The 17994-nt window shown below is 38.3% G+C and overlaps 1 protein-coding gene across 1 annotated transcript; it reads left to right on the top strand.

The window, feature by feature from the left end:
- The first annotated feature begins 2289 nt into the window (after positions 1-2289).
- Positions 2290-5486, top strand: LOC121747317 (rosmarinate synthase). The gene is made up of 2 exons (XM_042141335.1): positions 2290-2944; positions 4427-5486. The coding sequence occupies exons 1-2, from the start codon at positions 2537-2539 to the stop codon at positions 5303-5305; spliced, it is 1287 nt and encodes a 428-aa protein (XP_041997269.1). The 5' UTR covers positions 2290-2536; the 3' UTR covers positions 5306-5486.
- Positions 5487-17994: the final 12508 nt, after the last annotated feature.

The raw sequence follows: 17994 nt of genomic DNA, 5'->3' as shown, positions 1-17994 counted from the left end.
CTTTTTCAACTCAAAACCCAATCTAGAGATGTTTAATTTATATTATATGCATTTTTAATAAAGTGACTAAGAATTCCAATAAAACATCACATAGTGCACGAAACTAACACACACACCTACCCATATTATAGGATAGAAACCCAACATTTATTATTTCAAAGTTCAAATCAATAGGTGTTATATGCATAGTCATAGACTTGCGTGTAAATTGCAAGAACAATTTTAATAAAATCCCTATAAAATCAAACATGAACAAAATTAAGATATGAGACAATCTGACTCCATTTTGAAGCCAATTGTAAGAACAATTTTAATAAAATCCCTATAAAATCAAACATGAACAAAATTAAGAAATGAGACAATCTGACTCCATTTTGAAGCCAAATGTACCTTGTGTACAGTGGCGGATCCATGATTTTCTGTTTGAGAGTATGATAAATAATTATAACACTTCGAAGCTTCAAAATCTAATCGATTCCTTTTATTTTCTTTATTTTGTTTTCTCAATCATAATTGATTATTTTATTTTAATTATTAAAAACATTATAGATATGTGCATAAGAAGAGATTGGAAAGATAAAAAATTATTACTATATGTTGTGACTAAGCGTAAACGATATGCAACTAAAATACATTATAATATTTTTTAAAAGCTAAAATAATCAAGATAATGAAAAATATCTTTTAAAGATTTGAAAATAGAAAGAATAAATATATGTGTGAATTTTATAGGTTTCAAATGCATTAAAATAGTTTTAAAAGGCTTAAATGATGCAGGTGTAAAAAATGCTTTAAAAGATTTGAAAAAATAGAAAATATAAATATATATGTTAATAGTGTAGATTTCAAATGCATTAGAATATAAAAAAAGAATGAAAAATATAGAAATGCATAAGATTTAATAAACAAAAGATGTGTGCATTAAATGGGTTTCTAGTTTAGAGTCCATATGAAAAAGATAAAAAGATTTGAATAAACAAAATAAGGGGCGGTAAGAAAAACAATACAAAAGATTTGAATAAACAAATGAAGGAGCAGTAGGAAAAAAGATATACAAGGGGCATTTGTTAGGAATCAAACTCAGGACTACTATGTTAAATAAGAGTGGATTACCGCTGGACCAAGGTTGCGAATTGTTATTAGGTATACCTATGATGATAGGTTTTGGGGTGGCTCCGCCACTGCTTGTTTATTTATGTGTTAGTTGAAACATAAGAGTATTTACTATGGTTGAGGCGCGGCTATAGCCCTCGCCGGGGCGATCTCGGGGCGGTTATAGTGGAGGTGACATCCGCCCCCGGGGCGGACGACGAGTGTGGGCGCGGTAGGCGGCGGACGGGCATGCGGCGACTCCGAGGCGAGGACGCGGCGACTCCGAGGCGAGGACGCTGCGACTCCGGGGCGGACGCGGCGGATAGGCGGGGCTTCTATAGTGGCACGGTGTCCGGCACGGCTATATCCCCTGATTTTTTTATTCAATTTAATTCACCTATAAATACACCCCATTCCATTCATTATTTTCACACAATTCCAACTTTTCATCACTCAAAATTCGTCAAGACTGTTCGCCAACCGGTTGGACTGAAGAAACAATATTTTGCGCGCAAACAAGAGGGTGCTAGGAAGGATGTTGAGCGGGCTTTTGGTGTCCTCCAAGCGCGGTGGGCCATTATACGGTGCCCGGTACGAGTTTGGCACGAAGATGATGTCGCGAATATTATGTTAGCATGTATCATATTGCATAATATGATAATAGGATGAAGGATTTGCGGCAGAGCGCTGGGCACCGGAAGAGGGCGCAAGTACAAGTCACGGTGTTGCCTCCGCGCAGATCCAGATGGGCGTACCACGGAGCAATGAATATTTGATCCAACGTTTCGATGATATGCGCAGGACCACATCACATACCACACTCCAGGCCGATTTGATTGAAGAAGTGTGGGCACGTAGGGGAGGTGGCGGCGTAGTGTGAACACCTTTGTGATTTGAACTAGATTAAATTTTCGTTGTATATTTGATCTAGTTATATTTTATTTTAAATATTCGTTGTATAATTTTACCCTTTTGCAATACAACGAATATTCGGGTCCAATTACCTCATTTTCTAATTATTTATATTGCGATGATTTAAATTATACTTGATTGAAACTAAAATGAAAATTAATTATAAAATTTGGGGCTATTGGAAATGTCCACTATAATGGCGGAAATAAAATTTTAGGGCTATAGACAAAAAACTGAGGCTATAGATAAAAAATGAGGCGGGGCTATTGGGTGTCCGCTTTTATCTTGGACACCCTAAATAGACCCCAAACAAATAATGAGCCCTAAATCGCTCATTTCAATATAGGAGTATAACATCATCAATAATTTACCCTATAAATAAAGGAAGTAATTTACATAGATGATTTTTGTTCACATACTTTTCTCAATAAAGGAAGCCTCCAACACCACTACTATTTTATTAGTCTCCCCTCTCAATTTTTTCTGAACTTACTTATCACCTCTCTCCTTCCTCTCTCTCTCTCTCTAAAGAATGAAGATCGATATCACAGACTCGACAATGGTGCGGCCGGCTTCGGAGACGCCGGGCGGCAGCGTGTGGCTGTCGAATCTGGACTTGCTATCGCCGGCCAATTACCACACGCTCAGCGTGCATTTCTACCCCCACGACGGCTCGGGCGACTTCTTCGACGCGGCGGCGCTGAAGGAGGCGCTCGCCCGCGCCTTAGTTGTCTTCTACCCTTACGCAGGGCGGCTGAAGCTCAACGATAGTAACCGCCTCGAGATCGATTGCAACGGCAAGGGGGTGCTGCTGGTGGAGGCGGAGAGCGACGGCACGTTGGAGGAGCTCGGCGACTTCGCTCCCCGCCCCGATCTCAACCTTATCCCCAAAGTCGATTACGCCAAGGGAATTTCCACCTATCCACTCATGCTTTTTCAGGTTAATCAAATCTCTAATTTCATTCTCCTTATTTTTCACTTTTATTCGGATTTATACTTTCTAAGAATGATTGAATTGAGAACTTTTAATTTTTGTCGTTTGGTACGTAGCATTTTGTGTCTAGTTTGGATACACTAAGAAGTAGTGGGACCAATTTTAAACCTTAAGAGTTGTACTCGTTTGGATTTAGATTTGTTGTTTATTAGAGCATCTCCAGTGGGCGGATGTCTCACTCGGACATCCACTAGGACATCCCAAAAACACCTCCTGTCACGTCACTAGGACTTCTCATCTCACTGCCACGTCACTAAGACATCCCCTGCACAATCCGCCCTTCTCATCGCCCTTCCCACTAGGACTTCCCGCAATAAAAAAAATCACAATAATGTAATTACGTAAAAACGGAATTATAATTTTGACACGGAATACGGGAAAGCAAAATACGGGCAAAAATACATAGTCATAAAACATAAAAAAAACATAGTTAGAAAAAAAATAAAATACATAGTCATTCAAAAAAAGAAAAATACATAGTCCAATATCCCCGGCTCACTCCGCGATGTCCTCGTCGCCCATGCCGCCCCCACCCATCCAATTGTACATATAAGGGGACATCATCCCACCCATTCCACCCATCCCCGACATTGTCGGAACTGTTGTCACATTTCCGCTAACGTTTCCCTCCAGGTCGATGGGAAACGCCGGAGTCTGCGACTCGCTCGTGGTAGGGGAGTTCCTATTGTTCTCCATTAAGTAGAAATGAAATTTGTAGTAAAAGAAGAGAGAAACTTGTTAACACAAGTGGTGCGAATGAAATGAAGTTCAACGAGCCGTATATATAGAGTTTAAAAAAAAATTAATTACCGGACGTCCAACCCACTCCACAATGGCGGACGTCCGCCTGCCGTCGCCCGCACGTCCGAGGACACCCGACGTCTTCACGGGACGTCCGTATCCGACCTTCGACGCCACAATGGCGGACGTCCCGGTCATCCGTCGCGGATTGGAGATGCTCTTAGGCAACAATTAAGGTCTCAAGATTATTCATCTTCTTTCCTGATTTATAGTCTTGATCATCTTTTGTTTGTGTTAGGCGAATCAAACACAAGACGTCATTGCCAATTTCATATTCAAAATCCAACTACTTGACTTTTCTATTCATAAACATAGTACTAGTAGTCAATTCCATATCCACACATTCCGTTCCCAAACTCATTAATTACTAATCCCTTTGTTCGATGACAGTTCGAGTCATTTTCCTATATCTTGGTATCTCTCCTATTTTATTATCAATTTATTTAATACACTTTATATCTCTTTTTTAATTTCTGGGTAAAAAAAATGATTCTGTTACTGCGTAACAACACAGAGAATAATACTTTATAGCATAGGAAATAACTGCTAGCTTCAAATTTGATGTTTATCTATTTAATGATTAGTAATTCCATCGGATTATGCTAACGAGGACTAATTTTGGCCCAGCTGACCCGCTTCAAATGCGGTGGCGTCGGCTTAGGTGTCGCAAACGAGCACCACTTATCCGACGGCGTCTCCGCCCTCCACTTCATCAACACATGGGCTAACTTCGCCCGCGGCGCCCCCGCCCCGTCACCCCCTCCCGTCTTCGACCGCAGCTCCCTCTCAGCCCGGAACCCCCCTCAGCCGAAGTTCAGCCATTCCGAGTACCAGCCCCCTCCCACCCTCCCGGTCCCGCTTGAGCACACCGAGATCGCCTACTCCAAGTACAAGGTGACCCGGGACCAGCTCACCGCCCTCAAGGCCAAGTGCAAGCCCGCAGATGAATCAGAGAGGCCGTGGAGCACGTTCGAGGTCCTCGCGGGCCACATCTGGCGCTGCGTGTGCGCGGCCCGCGGGCTCCCCGCAGACCAGGAGACGAAGCTCCACATCCCCTTCGACGGGCGGGCTAAGCTGGGCCTGCCGAAGGGGTACTTCGGCAACGCCATCTTCTTCGCCACGCCCATCGCGACGTGCGGGGAGATCGAGACGAACTCGCTGTCGTACGCGGTGAGGAGAGTTGGAGACTCGATCATGAGGCTGGACGAGGAGTACTTGAAGTCGTCGCTGGATTTCTTGGAGCAGCAGGAGGATATAAGCAAGCTGGCGCAGGGGGCGCACAGCTTCAGGTGCCCGAATCTGTGGGTGATCAGCTGGGTGAGGCTGCCGGTTTACGAGCCGGATTTCGGGTGGGGGAAGGCGGTGTACATGGGGCCGTGGGCGGCGCCGTTTGAAGGGAAGAGTTATCTGCTGCCGAATCCGGATAACGACGGCAGCTTGTTCGTGTCGATCACGCTGCATACGCAGCATATGGACCGCTTTCAGAAGTTGTTTTATGAGATTTAAATTGATCTTGTTGTTTTCTTTTTTTGTGCTTTCTGAATTTGTAAGGGTTTGAATGAATGTCTGCCAAAATCATTCATTCTTCTGTAACTGTAAGGGAAAGGGTCCAAAACCAGAGAGGGTGGGGTTAAATGAACTATTTATGTTAATTTTAAATGAGACCACCGCTTTCTCTATATTCAAACACCGCCTATTATTTTCAAATCTTGATTCATTTTTAGGAAATGTAATTTTTGTTATAGAAGTACTAGTATAATTTAATCAGAGATACACCACACCCACCACAAAACATGTGTCGCTCTCTAGTGGCGAACCTGTTTGATGCATGTCGAGTTATTTTATCTCTACTTTAATCAGTAGTATTTATTATCATTTTTGCAAAAATACCATCCTATTTGGAGCGCTTCACTTGTAACGTAACGGGACTGGAGGGAGTAATTTTCATTTTATTTTCTTCTTAGTCTCTTAGTTTTCTAACCACTTATAAATAATACTAGTAAGTTTTATTATTTTGATTTGATTAATAAGAATATTTTCATTTTTATGGAACTAGGATGTAATTAATATTTTTTCCAGATCAGTCATTTTATACACGTTTTTCATCATTATGAAGCCTAGTATTCTGAATTGTCGAATTGGCTGGATTTCATATCTTCGAAAGAGAAAATTTTGCAACGGGCCAGCTGCAATTTTAAGCAGAAATAAAAGTCTAACGGGTCTTAAATACCGTTACAATGTTGAAGCCCAACAAAAATGCTACAATCCGTTAAGGATATCACAAATTTATTCTGTGTTTCTTGTGCAGTTGTGCTTAATTCCTAGCTTGGCACTTTGGGATCCATGAGAAAACGAAATAAGAAGTATAAAGAGTTATTTTCCTTAGTTGCAAATTGGAATAACTATAAGGAACATTTATTGTTAAAAGGGAAATAAGCTTATTAATCTTGATCCAATACATACTCCATATAAGTGATTGGTAACCCAATAATAATAAGATTCAAGGCCCGTAACACTCTGAGGCCATATTTCTTGGCCATAATTCACTGTAGCTTTACCTGTGCCCATTGATTATTGCCGATGGACTTAGTGGAAAGTTCTAGGGTGAGCATTCGGGTTTCGGTTTGGTTTTTTGCCAAAACCAATCCAAACCCCAAAAATCGAATTTAGTTCAAAACCCAAACCGAACCGAACCCGAAAAACTGAAAAATTGAAAATCGAACTTCAAAAACCGAACAAAACCGAAAAAATATGGTGTATATAATAATATATATAATTTTATTTTATTTTATATATACTAATAGAATATAAATATATAATATAAAATTAAAAGAATATATATAATACATATTATATAAAATATTTTGAAAGAATATATATTATATATATGATATAATAAATTAAATTAGACAAAATATATATAATATTATATTTAAAAAATAATTCGGTTTTTTGATTTTTTTCGCCCGAACCGAACAAAACCGTAAAACTGAAATTTTTTATTTTTAAAACCGAACCGAAAAACCGAACCGAATTTCAAAATTTCGGTTTGGTTCGGTTCGGATATTCGGTTTTTGATTTTTTTGCTTACCCCTAGAAAGTTCTAGAAAAAAAAAAGTGAGGTTAAGAAAGTTATTTTTAGTGTAAAGAAATTATGGGTTGAAGTTATTGAATGATAAAAAATAATTTTTATACGAAAAAGGTAAACCTCTATATAACTCTCATCTCATGTATCACTTCTCTTATCATCAACTGGTGCGGCCAACCTTCCTAATACAATGATGTTGAAGGCGGTGCTCAACCATGCAATGTAGCGTCTTACTTGTGGCGGAAAGGTTGACGCGTGATAGAGAGGTCAACATCAAATCGAGTGCAATGGCATGGGAGTTCTCTTTGTGGAGGCGAGGCAGATGGCGTTGTCGATGACTTGAGTGACTTTGCTCCTACGACGGATCACTCCCACCTCATCCAGACGGTGGATTATTCGCATCAAATTTCGAGTTACCGAATCCTCTTCCTACAGGTGTGTATTGTGTGTATATCATCTCTTTTTCTACTTCATAATTTACATAAATTGCAAAAAATGGGAAAAATCATATAGTATAACACAAAAATTTACATAAATTTGTAAAGTTATATAATAAAAATGCAAAATGTCCTTCCATGATAATTTGGAGTTATCAGACGTTCCAATTTTGCGTTAATTATTATTTTTATATTGAATTCATCTTTAGTTAAAAAATTGTAGGATCTGAATATTGCTTTATGAATCTTCGTCGATATATTTAGATTTGTGGAAATATACTTATAATGGAGTACTACTATATAAGATAGTACAGAATTGAATTTGGAGTATGATTCATACATAATTTCTTAATTACACAACAAAAATTTGAACAAACCTTTCCGTCATGAGCCACATTATACAGAAAGTTTATTTTACAGTTATGTCGTATAATTCAAAACAAATAGTACTCCCTCGTCCCATGGTAGATGACATAATTAAATAATGATACGAAATTTTATGAGATGTTGTATTGTGTGTTAGATGAAGAGAGAAAATAGTATATTTATATTAATGTGAGAGAAAACTTTTTTCAAAAAGGAAATGTGACATCTTTTATGGAACAAACTAAAAAGGAAAGTGTGACATCTATTATGGGATGGAGGGGAGAACCTTATTGTAATTGATCGAATTTGTTGATAAATAAATATTTTTTCCTATTTGAAGTTGACATTGTCACATTGGGGTATTATTTTAGTTACGTGCTCAATTAAGAGACATAAACATTCGTTTCAATCAACCAATAGAATTGAACGTTGATGCAATCCTGTAGTTGAGATAGAATTGAATGCATTTGCGATTTGCAAAACGGAGCATTCGAGATAGAATTGAATGATATTGTACTTGTAGCATTTCGAATCGTTTGGTGTCAGTGATGCGTCGTCGCAAAGTTAGAATGCTATTAATAGCAATTATTATAGTATCGTCGCTCCTGTCGACATACACTGATACACATGGCCCATGGGACGGTTCGATTTATAAGAATATACATATTATATTTGAGTCATTTTTCTATTTTGGAAAGTTACTTCATAATTGAGTCATTTTCATATATGGTGACTTTTTTTTCTTTTTTACTTTATACTTTATTTTCTCTACTTATTCACTTTATACTTTATTCTCTCTACATTTTCCTTTCTCTTACTTTTTTATCTATCTATTTAACACACTCAATATTCATTTCTAAAATTATGTGCCGAAAAGTTTCGCCTCAACTATGATAAAACAAAGAGAGTATTGTATTTGGTTCATGAGATTGAATCCCACAACTCAATTCTAGATAAATAATCATATAATAATTAGTCATAGTCACCCTCATGCAGCTAAAATAATCTTATAACTTGGTTCTATATTACCTCTCATGATTATTTTATTTAACAAATCGAACTGAAACTATATACTATACATTTAGTTTATAGTATTACTGATTTAGTATTAATTTATTCTCTCTCACTACTAATCTGACTATTACAACTTCTATTGCCGATGCTGCACAACACTAAAAAACACTTTTATTACTACTAAGAGTGGTTTGGGCCTGCATTAAATTATATGCCACCTATTAGACAATGAAGGTCTGGGCCTGCATTAAAAATATTCTCCACTTATTAGACACATGAAATGACTATGTAATCTATTTATATTCTAAATTCATCCAAGAATAGTTACAATTCGAATTCATCCAAAAACAATTAAATTTTGAATAGATATGAAAGATATGTCCTTTATTTATTTATTTATTTTGATTGCTTTAGAAACAGTCCAATAAACCAGTTTATGACGTATCAAATTATTAGTGTTGTCTTTTAGACTAAATGAATCATGAATTATACTGTAGTAGTAAAGCTAAAAAGAATACATGACATAGATGTCAAAATTGAAAAATACACTCATTTTCCATAGGAATATACCTATTTATTGTTGTTAACTAACTCCTCCTTTTTTACTTCTTTTCTTCGACCCTAATAATCCAAAATTTTGCTTCCCTTAATGACTCATCGATAGCAACATCTTCCTCCATTTTCACCACTATTATTAATAATACCCATAGGTTGAAAACTTGAAATAGCTTTCCTACAACTTATAGGATATCCAAATCCACACTTGATTTTTTTTATATTAGTACTATTATCAATATCAATATAATACTACAAGTACAAATAAAATTAATATTTCACATTGATGACATATAATTTATTTGACTTGGCTAATCGGTTGGTGATATTAACATGACCAATTGTCTCAATTGTGCTGCTCACCAACTCCATTGAACGAACTTTCACCAAAGTGGACGGCGTCAATCTTTTCCGTCACTTATCCGTAAAATAAATTTATTTCCACTGTCTCAATTTAGAAAGTTTCAACAACCACACCCACAATTTTTAATTATTATTTGTGAACACCAAAGTATCATTTTAGTTCCGTGAACTTTGAAAATATCATTTTAGGTCCGTGAACTTTGAGTTAGTATCATTTGAGGCATTTTTTACTATTTTCAAGTTTTTTTGGACAAAAATACCCCCAATACCTTAAAGTGTATATATTTTTAATAAATTTATCATATACTCATATTTTTTTATAAATATCTTTACAATATATTTATGACAAATTTTCTAAATATAATTTGACCTTAAATATTATCACTTAATTTTGTGACATGCAAGTAAAATTGCTTCTTCAATTTTTTATATTAATTTTCTTTAAAAATTGAATAAAGAATTTTCTTTAATAATAAAAAATTGAATTTTCTTTAAAATTGCTTATTCAATTTTTTATTATTAAAGAAAATTTCTATATTTAATTTTATAAAAAATTAATATAAAAAATTGAAGAAGCAATTTTACTTGCATGTCACAAAATTAAGTGATAATATTTACGGTCAAATTATATTTAGAAAATTTGTCAAAAATATATTGTAAAGATATTTATAAAAAAATATGAGTATATGATAAATTTATTAAAAATATATACACTTTAAGGTATTGGGGGTATTTTCGTCCAAAAAAACTTGGAAATAGTAAAAAGTACCTCAAATGATACTAACTCAAAGTTCACGGACCTAAAATGATATTTTCAAAGTTCACGGACCTAAAATGATACTTTGGCAAAGTTCGTAGACCAAAAATGATGTTCCCTCTATTTATAATAGCATGCCTCTCAATATTCTGGCTTGACTTCATTTCATATAATTGATTTGAATGCCATCTTAATTATTACAGTATTTTTTTGGAAGCATCTTATTCTTTTTACACTATATTATAGTAATTGTATATATATAGTGCGTAGTTTTCAACACCATATACTCCCTCGGTCCCATAAATTTTGTCACATTTTTTCATTTTCGTCTATCCCATAAAATTTATCACATTTCACTTTTTACGTCACATTTTTTCATTTTCGTCTATCCCATAAAATTTATCACATTTCACTTTTTACCTTTTTTAATAGTAGAGCACATATTCCACCGGCTCATTTAAACTCACACTTTATTACTATAAAACAAATACTCCCCCATCCCACATTACTTAATTGATCACATTTAACATTTTACCATTTTTAGTAGTTGACCTCATATTCCACTAATTCATTTCAACTCATATTTTATTATAAAATTATACTATATAAAAGTAGGATCCACTATCTACTAATTTTTTTAACTCGCTTTCTATTACATTTCTTAAAATTCATGCTCGGTCAAAGTGTGACAAAATCTAAAGAACGAAGGTAGTATGTTTTATGTACTCCTATTACTTAACCTTCACGTCACTATAGTTTACTACTCTAATTATGTCAATTATTAATTTCTCAAAAATACTGCTAGTACTATACGTTCTTTTACCAAGAGAATAGAACACCAACTAAGGATGGGGATTAGGAGAATGTACTTGAAGGCTGTGGGCCGACTGGGCCCACCGCCTCACCAGCGCGGCCGCACGCCAGCCCACACTAATATTAATGGCCTTACTTTTATTAATTACTGTTAGGCATGTAATTTAAAAGTAAAAAAAAATAAAGTAAGAGAGAAAATTAAGAGAGAAAATAAATTTGGAGAGTCAATAAAATAGAATAAATTTGAAAGTAGTACTATAATCTTGTGTAAAAGGATTTATTTTTGCCCAAAAAAGAAATGATTAAAATAGTTTAGGATATTGTAAAAGGACTACAACTTAATTAACAAAGGATGAAAGAAATTTGTTTTAAAAATTAATTTACTCACATGATTAATCTAATTTCGTTAAAAATAAACATAAATACAAAAATTTAGTATAGATGTATTGAATGAATAGAGTTATAATATTGAGATTCATTAAATGATTAAAAGTAAGTTAAATGAAGTTCGAATCATCGTGAAACCGAAGAAAGTACTCCATTTTACTAGTAGAGGTAGTATTCTATGGCTGGAAGCAAAGTCTCCACAAAGTAGGTGAGACAGGTTTGTACTAATTTTATTACTTACTAAAAAATTTTATGTCACCATCTCACCAACTTTCATCTAATTCATATCATTAAAATCTCGAGTTGCACAATTAACGTTTTTCCTTTTTAGTAATTTGACGTATTACCTTGTAGTGGAGTATCACAATACATTCAGTATAAATTAGTAATACGTCTGAGTATAAGAGAGAAACAATATCAAATTTGTAAAGAAAAATAAGGCTGATTAATTTATTAGGACATTATGTTTGTAACACTATAAAAGCTGGCTAAAATAGATGTTTTTGAAACTTGAACAAAAAATTGGTCAGAATATAGGTCCTGAACGATTGTGTTAATAATATTTTTTTGTGGAGATTGATTAGCCTAGAATTGCCTGATTATGATTTTAATTCGGAATATGAAGAGATTAGGGCTTTTGAAACCGTTAATTAGTGACAAATATACTTACCCTGTTCTCCATAAGTCTTGTTCTGACTCATTGCGGATTCAAAAGATTCAATAAATTGTTTGACTCTTGTGAAGAAGTTGATGAATAAAACTTACTGAAAATATAAGTTTCATTTTTATAATAAAGCATTAATTTTGTACGTAACAAATGAAAAAGGTAAAACAATTAACATCTAAATATATTTGTTGATAGAGGGAGTGATGTATCGGGGTAACATCTAGTATTAAAGTTGTGTGTATGTTCCAGACGAACTTTGAGTAAAAATATAATGTCAGATCATGCTGAAAATTGTTAAAAAATTTAATGTTTAGGTATGAATTGATATACTCCATTATCCCATATAAATAAATTAATTTTATCATTTTGGATCGTCTCTTAAAACTATACTCCATCCGTTCCATTTTAAGAGTCTCAACGAGGGTTGACACATATTTTAAGAATTGTAAATGAGGGTTGGTGAAAAATGATATTACATATTGGAGCGTGAGTCCTATTTTTATATATTAATTTTATAGTAATAAAATGTGAATGGTATGAGGTTAGTGGAATATGAGGTCTATTACCATTTATGAAATATTTTAAATGAGACTCCTAATATGTGACGGACTAAAATGGAAACTCAATTGTACCAAAATTGTGGATAAGGGGTGGATTAAAATGGAAACTAAGACTCCTAAAGTGTGACGAAGAAGGTATTAATTCTTAATAAGGAAAATTTTAAGCAACTAAATCCTATTTGGACCCCACAATCTACTAAACTAATTTGACTACTTTTTTCTTTTTCTTTTTCTTCTTTCCATTAATTTATCAATTGCACACTAAAATTTGTCTTTCAAGATATGCTATTTTCATAGGGCAGATGGAGTATTTTTTTTTCTTCTTTTAAATACACCATCATATGAAAATTGATGTGATTGTTTCTAAGCTTTAAATAAATTGATTCTAGGAGTACGTTTTATAAATCATGATTTTGTAAATGGAGTAGTACATTTATTTATGGTAGGTGCAGAGTATTAGTTCTCACCCATTTATGGATTAATATCAGGGGCCGACTTTATATTCAATCGAATTTTTATACTTAGACCATCCACTACGCGTCCCGCGCCGGGCTCGCGTTTCGTGCCGGAGGGATGGGTCCTCCGCGGGACCTGTTGCAACGATCATCCCGTCCCGAGTCCGCGCCCGTCTTGTCCCGTAGCCCGTAGACGCGAGACACGGGACGCGTCGTCCCACCACGCGCCCGGGAGACGTGTCGCGCGCCCGATGCTTGCGTGACGCCCACTCGCTGGCCCGCGAGTGGCGTCGTCACGGATGACGCAATAATTCATTTTTTTTAATTCGAATTTTAATAATAAAAAAAATTAATTTTCAAACGGTAATATTACCGTTAATTTTTTATTTTCCTTTTTTAAAATTTTTTTTACTCTATAAATAATCTCATTTCATACTCATTTCAAACACAAACACATCTATTCCTCTCAAATCCTCTCTATCACTCCAATTTCCATCTTAAATCAACTCAAACAAATGAATCCTTTTGAGCAAATGCGTCAATTAATGGAACAATCACTTGAAGAAAATCGATGAAGAGAGGCAAAGGAAGCCGCGCCACCCCACGACGCTCCCGGAAGTACATCAATCGGAACCGGGAGGAAGCCGCCGCACGGTTAGTACGCGACTACTTCTGCGATAACCTGATTTGGGGAGATACCTACTTCCGTCGCCGTTTCCGCATGAGTAAACCGCTATTTCTCCACATAGCGAATACTTTGGCGGCCCGGGAAGAGTTCTTCCGAGAAGGGTTCGACGCGGTAGGCCGTCCCAGCCACACGACGTTGCAAAAATGTACTACAGCCATCCGTCAGCTTGCGACTGGACAAACGGCAGACATATTCGACGAATACCTCCACATAGGAGACACCGCTGGGCGCATGTGCTTGCTCAACTTCTGCAGAGGCGTCCGGGTAGCCTTCAGTGACGAATTTCTCCGGAGGCCAAGCACGGACGATTGTCAGTTCCTCCTCAACCTGCACGAACAAGTGCATGGATTTCCCGGGATGCTTGGCAGTGTCGATTGCATGCACTGGCAATGGAAGAATTGCCCGGTGGCTTGGAGGGGGTCCTACACGAGCGGTCACAAAGGCACCCACCCAACCGTTGTACTCGAGGCCGTTGCCGACTACCGGCTTTGGATCTGACATGCGTACTTCGGGGTCCCTGGCTCGAAAAACGACGTAAACGTGCTCCACCAGTCCGACCTCTTTACCGAAGTTTTGGATGGTAAAGCGCAGGCCATCAACTTCGTCGCCAACAACCGGCTGTATAAAATGGGGTACTATCTCGCCGACGGCATCTACCCGAAGTGGCCGACCTTCGGGAAGACGTGCAGCAGGCCTGCAAACCCAAAGCAGGCTCTTTTTGCCAGAAGCAGGAGGCTGTGCGCAAGGATGTGGAGAGGGCGTTCGGGGTTCTCCAAGCGCGCTTCAACATTAAAGCCCCGGCTCGTTCGTGGTTCATGGAGAGCATGGTCGACATCATGTATACGTGCATAATCTTGCACAACATGATTGTTCGAGACGAAGGACCCGATGCGGGAAATTGGTTCGACCCCGAATCCCCCGGAAGCTCAACCGCAAGTAGTCCGCCGCGAAGTGGAGCGCATCCGTCTATACAAGAACGGTTGGCTATTCGGGCAAAGACACGCGACTCTAGCGCCCACACTCAACTCCAAGAGGATCTAATTGAGCACATTTGGGAAAACTTTGGCGGAGAAGATTAAATTATGTCATTTTTATTTTTTTAGAATTTTAATTATGTCTTTTTTTTCTTTTTTTTTTAAAGTTTAAGTTGTAATGTTGTTTTAATTTTAATGAATTGTGTTTGTTTAAATTGAATTGGGTTGGAAAAAAAATAAAAAATGAAATTGAATGAATAGTAATTAAGGGACGGAATAAGGGACGGTTAAGGGACGGAGCGTTGCAGGTTCCGTCCCTTAGTTAAGGTATGGAGGAAAAAAGGACAGTGGGGCCCTCAAATAGTGGTCAAATAATAGTTAAGAGACGGGTTAAGGGACGATATAGAGACAGCGTAGTGGATGACGTTAGTCTTTTCCTTCTATCCAATGACTTATATACGTGTTTATATTTATTAGTTTCATTCTTACATCCAAGCCTAGATATTGTATTGTCAATTGTGTGTATGTTTAAAATACTACAGATTTATTTCAAGTGTTTAGGTTTGAACGATTCAGCCATCATATCAATGACCAATTCATTGTTTTAAAAATATACATATACTTTCTTCATTATTATTAGTGGAGTAATTTTTTAGATACCTTCTTTATTTATATTTGTAATAAAGATCTCTAATAAAAAGAATTAGTAATAATTAAGGATCATGTGAATAAATGTCAACCAGAACAAGACTAGGTTCAACTAATTTTTATACTAACATTTTGTACTTATTTCGTCATAAATGTACACCTAATATTGAGTTGCACCTAATATTCCACTCTTTGGGTACTTTCCTATCCATATGTTGTTGCGAAGAAATATTAGTTCCAATTTAATTAAGTGTTTTAAAAATTGGATTGGACTGACCGGTTGAACCGGTTTGGCCGCGAACCGTTAGCCTTTCCGGTCCTGTTTGGCATCTTAAACCGTCAGATAATCGAGCCGTTATGAACCAGCAAAATCGGACGGTTCGGCCGGAAACCGCTGCTCGATTCGACCGGTTCCACATCCAAACATTAAAAAAAAAATCACAGCTGCGCCCCTCTCCTTCTCCAGTGCTGCCACGACCACAGCTCCTCCTACTCCAGCATTTCCTTGGCACCGCCCCCTCCTACTCCAGCGCCGGCGAATGGAGTAACTTTCAAGAGACATTTTGCCTAAAAAATGAAGTAGATGTAAGGTCTGATATTGAAGAGAAGAGAAGAGAAGAGGGAGAGACGAGTGTGAGGTATTCGAAATTGAGAAGAAAAGAAGAGAAAGTAATACTTGATGTGATGTTATTGGATCGATTATAAAAATTAATTTAAATAAATAAATGGCCTACTACCTTCAGAGAGACACGTGACTCTTCATCCCACCTAATAATGTGCCTAGTCTATATCTATACAACTAATAATCCACACTAGAAATAGCCCAGCAATAGCTCAGCCATAGCCACATCATCAGCACTAAAAATCCTCCTGCCACGTCATCAAAACAAGCAAATAGCTCAGCAATAGCCCAGCCATAGCCTAGCCACATAATATCCACATCACTATTAACAAATATATACAAAATGAAATAATTAACAATCACACAATATACGAAATTTAATTTACTAGACATATACGGGAAATATTAATAATACTATTAAAATTTTAAAAAGTACAATAATTAAAAAAAATTACAATAATTTTTAAAAAAGTACAATAATTCACTAGTCGTCGCCGTCGTCGTCTCCTCCGTCGCTGTCGCCACCATCGCCTCCGCCTCCGTCGCCGCCGCCTCTACTCCCGGCGGCTTCCCTCCGTGCCGCCTCCAAATCCTCCTGCATGCTCAGGAGCAATGTTTGAAGCAAACTCTTCTCCACGGGGTCCACCGCCGCGCGCCATTCGGCCATCGTCTTGACCATCTGAGCGTGCGTTTGTTGACGCGCGAAGAATTTGAGATCCGCTGTGGATTGGCCAAGGGGGGATGCCGACTGGACCTCCTATGAGCCCCCGGCGACCCCCCTCGCCTCCCGTTGAGCCCGCCTGTGCCCAACCGGGCGAGTACGGCGAGCAAACGAACGAGGGGTCGGGACCTCCTGGGCCGTCTCAGGGAGGTCGTGGGAACCACCGCTACTGCCGCTGAAATCACCGGAATAGTTCAACCGTTGCTTCTTCGGCCAGCCAGAGTCGACACCTACTCGGAACTTCTCGGAGTCGTTCAGCACAAGATAGCAGTTCCAGTAGGTGAATTCCTTGTACACCCCCTTCAGGGGGAAGGCTTTCTCCGCTATCCTCCTGCAGTCGTCCTCCGTTTGCCCACTGCTCATCATGCGGAGGGCGTTGGTGTACAAGCCCGAAAATCGGGAGACCGCAACCCTGATTCGGTCCCACCCCTTCCGGCAATCCTCCCCATTGCGTGGCCTCCCCTCCGGGCAAAACCTCTGGTAGGCTGCTGCTGCTATCTTGTCCCACAAGTTGACGATCCTCTGGTTGTTCGAAACGAGAGGATCGTCGCAAACACTCACCCACGCCTTGGACAGCGCGACGTTCTCCGCGTCCGTCTACCTCCTCCGTACCGAGTTGTCGTCCTCACCCGGCTGCGAGGACTCACCGACCCTTTTCCCCTTGCCTTTCTTCTTTGGGGCGCCCCGACCCCGCCCTGCACCCCCCGTTTGAACGGGAGCATTCGGAACACCGGAAAGATCTAACCCTAAGTCATCGAAGGAGAAAGTGTCAAACTGGGCCGGAGGCGCAACCTCCGTTGGCGTCGATGTGTGCGACGAACCAGTCGAAAAATTAAAACTGGGGCGATAGACGTCCCCCGGTGTCCCGTGTGTCGCGGGCGTCCCCTGCGTCGCCGGTACCCCCCGGGCATCATCTGCATCCCGGGTGCCCACCCCGACATCGCCGGAAACGCCCCCGACGGACTCCCCCCCGCTGGTATCCCGGGCATCATCTGATGCCACGGGTACATGTTGTAGTATGGGTGCATCTGACTCCATCCACCTCCCACGGGGATCGGGGGAGTTTGAGATCCGCTACTC

Source organism: Salvia splendens, chromosome 9 (genome assembly GCF_004379255.2).
Source record: "Salvia splendens isolate huo1 chromosome 9, SspV2, whole genome shotgun sequence".
In the NCBI taxonomy this organism is placed as follows: domain Eukaryota; kingdom Viridiplantae; phylum Streptophyta; class Magnoliopsida; order Lamiales; family Lamiaceae; genus Salvia; species Salvia splendens.
The sequence above is the reverse complement of the archived record's forward strand: the minus strand, read 5'-3'. Positions and strand labels throughout refer to the sequence as shown.